Below are 13,071 nucleotides of genomic sequence, written 5' to 3' on the forward strand. Positions count from 1 at the left end.
TTGAAACGTTTCAACTTTTTCAAGTTCACCGAGTTTTTGCAATATTTCATATTCAGGTCGTTTGCGATTTCCAATCTCCAAGCGAGAAACGACGCAATGCAAATACTATTGTTATCATCTATCTTCAAGAAAACGATAATTTTATTACAAAACATTATTCATACCATATAAGTCATGACATTGTATCCGTCCCATTTTGCATTGTGAAACATTTTTTACGATTTGATTACAACTTTCGTTTTAAACAAGTATATTAACACAGGATTCAAATCTTTTTGAAACAGGTAAAACCTTCCGTAACTAGTTACACGTAAAAAAAATATCGCGATTATGTTATCATGGGATCGTTCTTTCTTTCATTTTCCTCTCCTTTCTCTTTTCTTATTTCGGAATTTTTTAGTGGGTACCATCTAAGTGCGGAAAAAAAGGAAATTGCGAATAAAAGAAATAAACAAATAAAGTACTGTTCAGTAAGAATTAAACGTAAAAATAACAACAACAACATCGACAACAACAATAATAATAATAATAGGAAAGGAGACGAAACGGGAAGAGGATTGTTGTAGAAATTGTATCCTAACTTTGTTCTAACTATAAATAGAAAATGAGATAGAGAAGAGGGGAGAAAAAAAATAGATGAATGCAATAGATCGCGTCAGTGATAAGGCGGCATGGCAATCCGATTTCCGAGAGAACGTGAACACGGCGACAGACGATAACGTCGGTACACGGTGCAGGGAAGCGAGTAGCTTACTGTTTAAACCGAAGTTGTGCTAATTGAGAAATTACAAAATTGAAATATACAGCAAAGCTTGGTGAGATGATAATGATGGTGGTGGTGGTCGTGGTGGTGGTGGTGGTACTGGATGCTGCGAAATATTCTGAAACCTATCCGTGGGTAGTAACGCAGACTCAAAGCAGCGGAACCGTTATTGCATCATCACCCCTCTTCTTTTATCATAACTGTATTTTAGAAAGGCTTTGTCATATCCGTCAGCGTTTTTATTTTTTTTTTTTTTTCACGTCACGGCGATTAAATTTGTACGAGAGATTTCTAAACAATTGACCGGTTAAATTTGCTCAGCAACGCGTGAAGGTCCTGAAAAACCTACGCGAAAAATATTTTTTAAAGAAATAACTGCTTCTTATTGCAATATTATAACTAACCAGATTGTTAAGGGAGTCTGCGTGAGTCGGGCAAAGACGCAATGCCGTGTTGTAACATTCCTCGGCCTCAACGACTTGGCCCTTTTCTTTAAGCGCGTTCGCCAGATTGCAATAAGCATCTGGGAAGTTTGGCTGAAGTTCAATCGCCCGGCGATAAGTGTCGATCGCAAGATCGATGAGTCTGAAAAATATAGAAATTAGACAATCATAAAGAAATATTTCTAAATCTGATAACTCCAAAGTCATAAATTACGACAATTTTTTTTTTTTTTTCAATCATTATTCTCATTTTTAAAGAACAGATTTAACCAGTAAATTTAATACTCGAAACTAATAATCACACTAAATAGTTAGTTGCAGTAACATTATTTTCTTGAATCTTCAATAACATTAAAACCGTGCATTGTAAAGATATATTACATCCACATTTTATCGGAAATTATCTATCAACTCGAAGAAATAAAAAAAATATTTTTTTCCGAGTATTGTCATTCCGTGCAAAAATATGTTACTCTCCTAAAGTTTACTTACCCCTGTTCGTAGTAGACGCAGGCCAAATTTCCATGTACCACTGCATTGTTCGGGCTGAGATTTAGTGCTCGTAGATAGGCAGCAACGGCTCTAAAACAAAAAGACATCGTTCGTTAAAATTAGTTTCACTAGCGCATTTGAAAAGAACAAGAGAATAAATAATAATAATAATAATAATAACAATAACAACAACAATAATAATAATGTCGTCCATCAGATTATCGTCAACATTTTCCGAAGATATACGCTGATGAGAAAAAAAAAAAAAAAGAAAGCTAATAAACTCTCGGCGCGCACTGATCGTGTGAAATCGAAGGTTACGACACTTGAGAGCGGCTACGCATAAATTTCAACCACCGACTGGAATTTCCAAAATTTTCCTCGCAGATTATCGATTTGACAATATTTTACGCTGAATTATTACACAGAATTCAAGATACCGAATTTCATTTCAGTAGTTCGACATTTTTGAACGACACGCTCTGTTGTTGAATAAATTCTTGTAAACTAATACAACAATAGATTAGTTATTGATGTCTTGTTAAGAAAGTACAGAAGTAAATAAAAGAAAAAAAAAAAGCGAATGAATAAATAATGAAAACGGACCGGTTTTCCGTTTAACGGTTGAAGCTTGATCGCGTACAATTTTTACCGCAAATAGAATAAAATAATATATACGCGGTTTAATTAACTCTGAAAAATTGAAAAAGGAGACGCGTATGCCAAGTGATGATGAACCTCTTAATCCAGGACTTGATCCAGGAAATGCATCCCGGAGGTGTTGGCCGAGATATGGTGCTTTCCAGCTGAAGGCGAAAGGACGGTGCAACCGTAGTCGATGGTGAAATCACCGTATAAACTATGACACACTGGTAATCCATTCCTTATCCATCGCTACCACGCGATCATCACGCGATCATGTGTATAAACTCAAGAATTGCTATTATTATTTTTCCCTTCCAAATGTACAAAAGGTTTCACGTATATGTAATACGTGTTTGTAAATACAATTTTACGCGATTATTACAATATATACCAAATATATGTTTGGAATACCTTGTTTAGCGATTTATTATAACAGACGTAAAAAACATCATTTTTATCTCACAGCAATCGTTTGTTTTTAATTTGTTTAATTTTAAATTCTTAAAAGGCTCTCGTCGTCTTTTCTTTTCGTTTTTCTTTATTTCCTCACACATTCAACAATCGATCGATACGGTATGTTATACGATTATAAATATAATATTTATCACCATTTAATACGTACATACGGTATATATATGTATATATATAATATGTAACATTGAGCTTGTTTCGCAGTTTTTGTAATATACGTATATATTATACGATTCAGTCTCTTGGGTGCGATAGTTGTGATGTTGGGGTCAGAAAAAAAAAAAAAAAAAAAAAAAAAACTTCACTCGAGACGATAAACAAAAAAAAAATAATTAAAAATACGACACAAACTCGAGTTATACGTATCTGATAATTATTATATCGTCAGAGTTTTTATTGTAATTATACGTTGAAGCTCGAAAAGTCGATTTCCTCTTTCATCGTAATGGAAAATTTTCATTCCGCACTGCGATCAGTCTTCGTAAAGTATTTAATATAGGTGCTAAAATATTTAATCGCACTTTTTATCCTCTTTTAATACAAGCTCGATAAGACGTAATTACAGGGATTGTTTTCCTGGCGGAGTTTAAAACCGTGTCGAAAATTTGAGTAATTATTGTTATCGTTTATTGTTGTTTATCGTTATTATTGTCGTCGACAGAATTATGAAATTGATTTGTATAATTTGGTTGTTTTTTTTTGTTTTTTTTATCGCGATTTGAATGTTTTTTTTTTTGTTTTTTTTTCTTTTCTGCACACTCTTCGAAGAGAATAAAAATTATAAATCGTTACGTTCAAATTGATTGTTCTGTACCAACTTGCGATAATTGTAACCAGTCAATATGTAATATCAATTGGACAATATTACATCGGCATTAAATATACAGTAACGAACTCTTCATTCTCGCTGGTTAGCTGTAATCATTTTTATTACACCTCGTTACTTTCGGCGAAAATATATAATGTGATCATTCGTCCCTTAATTACGGTCATTAGGCGCATAAATTACAGCAGACATGACATAGAACAGCGGCTATTTCATTTCATTTCATTTCATTTCATTTTATACGTTTTATCCTTTTTTACGATGTAACGACATAATTATCGCGATTTTTATCCGACGCAATGAAACGAAATTACAACGTGTGACGTAAACACTGACGTTAAACGAGAGCAGGCGATAAAAAAATTTTAGTGCATCGATATTCCGGAGAAAATTTCTTTCGAAAACGTAAAAGAAATATTTCAATTCAAATATCAACGATAATGAAAGATGTTCGTTTCTAGATCGCGGCAGAAAATTGATTTCAAACAAACGAAATACTTATGCAAATAAAATGAACAATTCTATATGAATCACAAAGAGATCGGTGCACGGATTCGTTTATATTTTATATAATAATACATACAAACACGCAATAGACACTCTCCATAGTTTTCTATACACACGAGTATATAAAATTACGACATATCACACGTATCTGTACGTATTCAATAAACAAGACGAAAATCTATTTGTTTTTTTTTGCTTTCTCCTTTTCAATACGACAAATATTAGACGGCAGCTGCATTTGGATTATACAGTATTAATATATCAATATACAATGACGAGCTACTAAAAATCGTCGTATTTTCGCGACGCATATACGAGTTCATATATATTTTTTTTCTTATGTTATAATACGATACTTAGATGCAAAATTCAACGACTAAAAATATGCAATATTGTGTGTACAAATAATAAGTGTCGAAGCTCTCCAAAATTTATTCATCTTCTCTTCTTCTTCTTCTTCTTTTTTTTTTTTCAACTTACGATTAGTTTAAGAAAAATCACAACAAACGAACGCGATGATTTCAAATGTCTTTTTATCTCCTTTATTTTTGTCTCTTTTCATTATTTACTCGTTTGTTTACGCATTAAAACAAGACAGTGATATATGAGAACGATACGATCGAAGGGTGATGTTACTGTTATTATAATTATTGTATATATGTACAGAGAGAGCGAGAGATAGACAGAGATAAAGAGAGATCCTGATATAAGGAGACAGACGGCGTGTTGCGGAGGCTGCGAACTAAACTACTGGTTGGTTGGCCGTCGGTGCGGCAGTGGCGTTGGTGCGTCGCGACGCTCGGCGTCGAAAGGCGGCGAGGAACGTTGGAGGGGAGATCGCGAACGGTTGCTAGGCGACAAGTTTTTTTTCTTTTTCTTTTTTTTCTCTCTTCTTCTTCTCCTTCCCTTTTCTTTAATCTCTCTTACTTTCCGTCCCTTCCATTTTCATTTTCATTTTATTTTCTCTTCGCCGTATATATTTGTTAAAATGATAAATAAATAAAATGAATAATAAAAACAAGAAAATCCATTTTACTCTATACTCCTCTAATGATTTTTACTTACACCTTTTCAAATCTACAGTTAACGCGTTGCGTTTCATGTCGCGTTTTCGTAGTAAACATAGAAATATAATATATCTAGATTGTGTAACGAGGTGTTCGAGTTTCAAGATGATTTGTTACACCGGCGCCACGCAGTCGCCGAGAAAAGAAATTTTTCAATTTCGATGTAAGTAAAGAAGCAGACGAAACAAAAAAATAAATAAAAATACGTTGTTAAAAAGATGGAAGAAAGGAAACTTTACCAACAATGTATTATCAGTGAAAATTTATCTCTTGTTTTTCGGTTTAACATCTTTGTTTCGGGAATGAAAAGAACATAGCTTGTAAAAACTGCAAGTACATTAATTATACACAACATTGAATGTGATTGAAAAACGAAATGATAAGATATTAAAACCTTGTTTGAAATTTCAATGAAACAAGCTTTTTCTTCCACTATATTGTACATATGTACACAGTGTTTTATTCAAATTTATTTTACCCAACGGTGGTAAAATAAGACCCCGAAATCCGGTTTAACAACGTAAATGTGTTTATACGCTGACAGATTTGCGTAAATGAGAGCAACGCGTTTGTATAAAACACAGAAAGTCACTCGCGGATAGCGGGAGACCCTTTTTTCCAACTTTTTTGCGACACAAGTAAAATCTGCGAGATTAGTCAAATTCGCGTACCGTAACATTAAAAGGGGATTAAGAATGCTGGTATTGCAGCATTTATACGGCTATATATTAAATACGGGTAAACATAGAAAAGAGCGTGGCGAATCTGTCGTTGTATTAAAAATGATGAACGAGTCCGGAACAAAAAAAAAAGCAAAGAAGTCAAAAAAAGATATCGCGATGTATTTCAACTTGGAAAAAAATAAAGTACAATTCGTTTTGTCGATACTATCTTTGAACCTGTCGATTTTCACTTGGATTTCCTTTTCGCATCTTTTAAACGTAAATTTCTCCGTCCACGATTAGCGAGAGAAAAAAAAATTGATATATATACCTTGAGCCTAAATATTTATATCGCAATAAAGATTTGTAACCAGACCAGACTAAAAATGATAGTCCAAATAATGAAATGGACCAGACGCGTAATTTATTTGTTTGTAAAAACAAATTGAAGTTTCCCCTTTTTTTTTCTGCGATTATTTTTGCAATCTCTTATTATCTGTTTTCACTCAAAATCGGTATTAAACTATATCATTTTATTGCACGATTTTAAATCAACAAAGAGATAAAAGAAATGAATTGAAAATAAAATAGAAAACAAATCAATTACATACTGATAACAGTGAAAAACGAGACACGAAATAGGCACGATAAATTCATAAATCATTGACGGAGATGATTTTAATACACCATGTGAGAATAAAATGATCAAAAGCTGAAAATGATTGTTTATATCTATAAAAATGAATCTTATCGCCTAGCGATTAAAATATATTTGTAAATATGAAACGTAACGAGATTTTTCTCAACGAAATCTCGAATCTGTCGCATCGGCTGATAATTTCCACCGTACCCTACGGTGAATTAATTATCCCTTAAATATTATAACTTCGTCTCAACAATTTCCGGGCAATATTCAACGACGAGGGGGTAACAATTTGCGATTGTAACTCGACAATTTAATTAACAGCGAAGCCTCGGAGAGCCTTGAGAGCTCGACATTTGGCCGAATTCAATAATATTTTGGAAAGGTTCGATTCAGCTCCAGCTTCCCTGGGCAAAGTGGCGCGGAGCGCTTTTCCTATAATCCTCCAATTTCCTACTGTAGCAACAACACGGCTCGCTGCATCCGTCCTGAACAGTTATACGTACAGTTCACATACAGCGATCGATATTGAACTCTGACAAAAAATTTGTTGCACGGTAAATGAAAATCGCGTTTGACGAATCATTGGCTTATCGACATCGACGCGTCACTGATTTCGAGACGTATTTGTTATATCTTGAATAATTATACACACCTCATTACATAAAAATAAAAAATAAATAAAAATACTACCTTTTTCAGCAGAATTTTTGCGAGACATTTTTCTTAAACCTTTGAGTCACACATTATCGTGCCGAGTTAACTTTCATTACAAAATAGTTACGGTTATTGGGGTCGCTGATTACGAATCTGAAATCAGATTTGAAAAATTCAAGATGGGCGATCCAATATGGTGGACGAACATTTTAAATTTGATCGAATACGGATTTTTCGGGGTCACTGATTGGATTATCTATACCGAATTTTCACAATCTGATTTCAGATTCGTAAATCAGTGACCCGAAAAACCCCTGGACAGAGTTTTTTCCCCGGATTCGATGGAATTTAAAATTTTCGTCCGGCGTGTTAAATCCGCCATCTTGAATTTTCTAAATCCAACTTCAGATTCGTAATCAGCGACCCAAAAAACTTGTAATTTATGTAAAACATGTACACGTCTAGAGGGAGGGTAAAAAAATTTTTTTCAATCAATTTTGCTTCCAACAATAATAATTTACATAATATCGCAATAATGGCTCTCGATAATTGAAAACCTCTTCGTATACCGTCATAAATAGCCGAAAACCGCGCCCGTCATCGTTTTACGCGAATAACAAACTTTCAAGTGCATAAACACTGCCGTGGCAACTTCACGGCGAGTGAAATTGAACCATTAATTTTCATAAGGCCAACTATGAAGTTATATACGTATACAGTACGCAGGCATACATATATCTATACGACGAATAAGGTTGTGTCTATACTCGCGTATAGATCGATGAAAAACTTCTCAGACTGACAACTTTTATACACATTGTATATATGTATATACGTATATACATACCTGCGCGTAAAAATAGTACGATAATCATGAAATACGACTTTGAAGTATAATAACGGATCGAGTTTTTCTCCTTCATACTTTCGAGTTTCTCTCGCAACTTTTTTTCACGCTTTTTTTTCATTTCTTCCCCCCTCACTTTATAAAACTCATCGAAAAAAAATTCACCCTCCAGCCGAAGAAAACTTGCCTAGACATGTTTTAACAATATACTTTCGCATCTTCGTATCTTCTGTATATTTTTCTATACACACATACGATTGGGTAACTTTTGTAAACGCAACCTACATCTACATGTGAAATAAACTTATGCGCACAATTTTCGCAATTGCGTTGTAAAATGGAGAATAAACCGTATCGATTCGATTAATTCGCGCGTCGAGTCAAGTTATGTACACATAATAGATCTCTGTATACGTATGTACATTTACGCAATGTATGTAAATACATATAGCACGCGGATTGAATTCTTCCAGCGACGTTCTACACAGATGCAGATTCCAATCTACGCGTTCGCAAAAAAAAAAAAAGGAAGAAAAAATAATAATCAGGAATTACGTCAGTTAGATTTTCATTCGTTTAATCACGCGGTGAGCGGATCAATAAAGTTTTATACCACCTCCTCCTCCTCCTCCTCCTCCCTTTCCCCGATTGGCTAAAAACTTCTTTTTCTCCATTTCCATCATTTCTCTTTCCGTACTAAATAAACTGCCGAATACTTTCTCTCTTTATTACTACGTTATGTGTTTGTTTTCCTTTCCTCCGCATTTCTGTTTTCTCTACCGAGGTACATTCTCGCCGTTAAAACAAAAAGGAATTAAAAGATGAGGGAAAGAAAGTGCCGGCAGTTAAATCCGAGGCTCGACAAAGTTGGCAACAATAATGACGATGATAATGATGATGACGATACCTACAACCGAGCCATAAAAATACCGAAATTTTCGTCGCTGTATATTTTCGGATTTAAGCAGATATACAAACTTGTAATTATCGTTATGATTGTTGTAACCGTTTTGTTTTTTCTTCTTCCCCACGCATCGTTACGCGCGATAATTAGACGAGCGATGACGAAATCTAGGAGAGTATAATAATCGAGTTAATCAAGCGGCAATTTTTTTTTTTTTTCTTTTTCTTATTTCATATTGCAAATTTCCGACGATTAACGGTTTTTCTATCATAGCATGACGGTTTGGCCGAGGATTTTTTTCAGGGGTGAAAATGAGAGGGTGAGGAAAGAAAATAGGGAGGAAGAGATGAGAGGAAAAAAGAAAAATAGAAGCCGACGCCACCGCGCTTTTTATCGTCGCGGAAAGACAAAAGAAATGAAATAACATCTTTTGAGCTGTGACGAAGGGAACGAGTGAAGGAAAAATGAAACGAAAAGTAAAAATTAGAAAGAAAAGAAAATTTTTTCCATAAACACTTCTATTTTTTTAAATACATATATATATATAAATGGTTAGACTTTGGGTGAAGAATGAAAGTGATGAGTGGTAAGCAAGTGGCGGAAAAAAAATATCGCCACAACTTCGTACTGCTTTTAGTAATAAGAAACCCGTCTCATATCGGGGCAAACAAGAAAAGAAACAAACAAACAAACAAACAAACAGAGAAAGAATGAAACAAGAATAACTGAGGGTATAGAGAAAAAAATAAGTTTCTCAACATTTCTATCTCTCTCTCTCTCTCTCTATATATATAGTTCAGAAACTTATTTTTTATTAGCAGCGAGGAACGGGAAATCTGCCGATATTAATTATACTTTACAGCTGTTACACAAAGTATATATTATAATAAATCGTAGAAATAAAATGAAGTTGAAGAGAGAAGAAAAAAAAAAAAGAAAATGAAAACTTGAAAAAAAAAAAAAAAAAAACCTACATAATTTGCAAAACGATTTTTCAAATCTGTACTCTATGAGAATAAAAGTTTCGAATAATTAGCGGTGAAATTTGTTTAGACGATCATCTGCACGAGAAAAATATTGTACAAATATGTATAATAAAAATGAAGCGTTTCGATTTTCTCACATTCCAGGGATTTCCGTGCAATTTTGTCTCTTTTCCGGAGATATTATAATCGTATTAGAAAGGTAAATGCAATATTACACGAAGTATACATAAACCGCAAATTATAGTTACGCGTGTAGTGGCAAAGTTTCGGCTAATTGCGCAAGTTTGCGGTGACCAAGGCAACGCCTGATGGCGAACCTGGCCAGATATTTTCACCTCTCCCTGATCCCTCGGTGGTTAATTAATTCTATTCTACGCGAAAATTCGCCCACTCGCTCATTTTGCAAGGAACGAATATTATACTCTAGTCCTTTATAATCTCGCCGCAATTACCCAGCCCACATACCTCGACATGCCTACAATTATTATAATAATTTAAATTAGCAATGATGGTACAAGAAAAAAGATAAATACAGTTCATTGTACGAATAATAGAAATTTTTTATGAATTTCAGTGTTTTGAGAACGTAGAATTCAGGAATAAAATCACAATTATATTACACTCGCTTATAGTTTTTATGTTGTTGTAGTATTGTTAGGAGGTGGATGGATTCTAATATAATCATGATTTTATTCGTCAATTCTTCATTCTCAAACGTTCACGGAAAAAATTGGGGCAATTTAAAAAAAAAAATTATTCTTTCTTTCTTTCTTCTTCTTCTTTTTTTTTATTTTTTCTAACAGACTTTAGGTATTACAAAAGAAAGAAATAATTTCATCCAAGTATTGGTTTTTTGGAGCGATGTATGAAAATGTCGATAAAATAAATAAATGGAGCCGATATAGAAAACCACGCTTACTCCCAAGATCGTTGAAATCGAATGTTAATAAGACCGATCAAATGTCAATTATTAAAACGGATATCGAATGAACGATTGTCAAAATTGAAGTAGAATTCAATTTCGCGTTACGTATAAAGAACAAAAAATAAAAATAAAAAAAAAAAGCAGCAGTTTCAGAATTTTCTTGTTGGAATTTTCGAAGTGTTTAGGATTAGCAGCTCAGTGTTAATCAATTTCACATTTATACTCCCCGCAGCGTGTATTTTTCTAACCTCCGGTATGTCCGTAGCGGGAATTTCAAAGGCAAATATTATTATACGCGCGGCAAGCGTTCGCATTTCTATCTTGAATATTACCGTGGCTTTTGCTTGCGGAAAAAGATAGAGAGAGAAGTGAAGAGAGAAACTTTACTGAGATTAGGGAATTTCGGGGCATGAGGTATAATTTTGGGAAAACCGGCATCACGGCACAAATTGACGGGAATATTCTGCGATAACATTGAGAGAAACGTTAAAAAAAATAATCGAATCCATTACTATTGTTATTATTGTTATTATTATTGTTTTATCGAAAAAGAAAAAACGTACAACCTATTTATTTTTCGTTTCTCAACATTGTCTTTGTTATACGTCCATGTAATCGGTATATTATTAATAAACAGTGAAATGTCGATGAAAAATATTTCTGGTAAATTTTCACCGACCGATATTTATATCCGACAATACCTATTTCCTTTTCATTTTCTTCTACTTCTAATTCTCTTGTCTGTTTGAGAAGACCGCGCAGCTGCTGTTATAACAAGTATATATATATATATATATATATATATATTATGTGTGTATATATATATATATATATATATATATATATATATATATATATATATATATATATATATATACACACACATAATAAACCAATCCCGGTAGTCCTGGCAATTTTCCAAACTTCCAAAAGCTAACTCTCAATTCCTGCCGCCATTGTTTTATATATATATCCATATATATCCATATATATATAAGGAATAGAAGTTTTCTTAAACCCCTAAGACAGAAAAGCTGACAATGAAAAATCCCTCGTGGAAATTTGTATGATGTACGAGTTATACAACGCTCTAGAAAAAGTACAGATTAAAATATCATCTGGGATCGCTTATACATACATATATACTCATTCTTCGATATCGAACCGAATTTCGTATATTTTTTTTTCCTAAAACGAAGAAAAAAATATGTATATATATATATATATATATATATATATATATATTTGTATATTTGACGCAGATACCTAATTTTCAGCAAATTTCAAAAAAATGTTCAAGAATAAAAGAGAGGAAAATTTTCACTCCGTTAAATATTGTATAAATTAAGATACGTATTTTTCACCCACGGCTATTTCATGTTCGCAAAATCCTCGCGATTTTCTTAAAAGCAAAATCTGGTCTTGGGGATGTTTTTTCTTACTTACTTTCTTTCTTTTCAATCGGATTGATAAATAGTCGGGGGTAAATATTCGCGTCGACGAGACAGCATTATACGCACTGAGAAAAATTTCATTTGTTATACCTAGTGACTAGAAAAATTTAGTAAAACAGATGTCGTTGAAAATACTATTTGAATATTGTTGGAATTACGAAAAACATTTTGCGCTATCGTCGATCCTTTTTTGGTTATTGCAACGCAAAATCAGTTCGTTCGGTTGACTCTACTTTTTTAGTTAAACAAGCCTTTAACGTCAATTCATTCTTGCACGAGCATTAAATTATCGCAACGGTTGCAAGAAAATATAGCAACAGTGATCGTAAGGAGAAAGAATACCCGGAATTAAAAATTTCTCTCAGTGCATATTACAACAAGGCTGACGACAAGTGAAGGAGACGGATTATAAAGAGAAAATTGAAGAAAGAAAATATGCTTTCATTCTTTGATTTTAAAGCGATTTACCGTGGAGTTTTCCCTAAGGATTACATGTACATCGTACACGTATACAAACCGATGCAAATCACGTCGTTTAAATTTGACAAATTATTCTTGTCCTTCTTCCATTTTTTCCTTTTCCTTTCCATTTTCTCTTTCAAGAGTACGAGAAGCGTGTAATTGCTTGTATAGGCATACATTCAAAATATACAGAAAAATGTAAACGAAAGAGCTTTGAGGATTTCAAATAATTTAATTTAACGAGCTTTCGAGGGGGAGGAGAGGGGAGGGGTTCAATTACTTTCCACGTGAAGCGATGAGCGGGGAAAAAAAATGCG

General features: G+C 33.5%; 1 protein-coding gene across 4 annotated transcripts in view; it reads right to left on the reverse strand.

Annotated features, from left to right (window-relative positions):
• Positions 1-13,071, reverse strand: part of LOC124298200 (UDP-N-acetylglucosamine--peptide N-acetylglucosaminyltransferase 110 kDa subunit) — a 38,893-nt gene that overhangs the window by 4,762 nt on the left and 21,060 nt on the right. For 3 of the 4 annotated variants that reach the window (XM_046749896.1, XM_046749895.1, XM_046749894.1), the window contains exons 6-7: positions 1,699-1,788; positions 1,168-1,348 (exon numbers count right to left, since the gene is read on the reverse strand). In XM_046749896.1, the coding sequence (XP_046605852.1) occupies positions 1,168-1,348; positions 1,699-1,788 (271 nt within the window). Of the gene's footprint in view, positions 1-1,167; positions 1,349-1,698; positions 1,789-2,436; positions 2,793-13,071 lie in introns of those variants that run through there. The other variant, XM_046749897.1, reaches the window with a different exon arrangement.

This window comes from Neodiprion virginianus, chromosome 2 (genome assembly GCF_021901495.1).
Source record: "Neodiprion virginianus isolate iyNeoVirg1 chromosome 2, iyNeoVirg1.1, whole genome shotgun sequence".
In the NCBI taxonomy this organism is placed as follows: domain Eukaryota; kingdom Metazoa; phylum Arthropoda; class Insecta; order Hymenoptera; family Diprionidae; genus Neodiprion; species Neodiprion virginianus.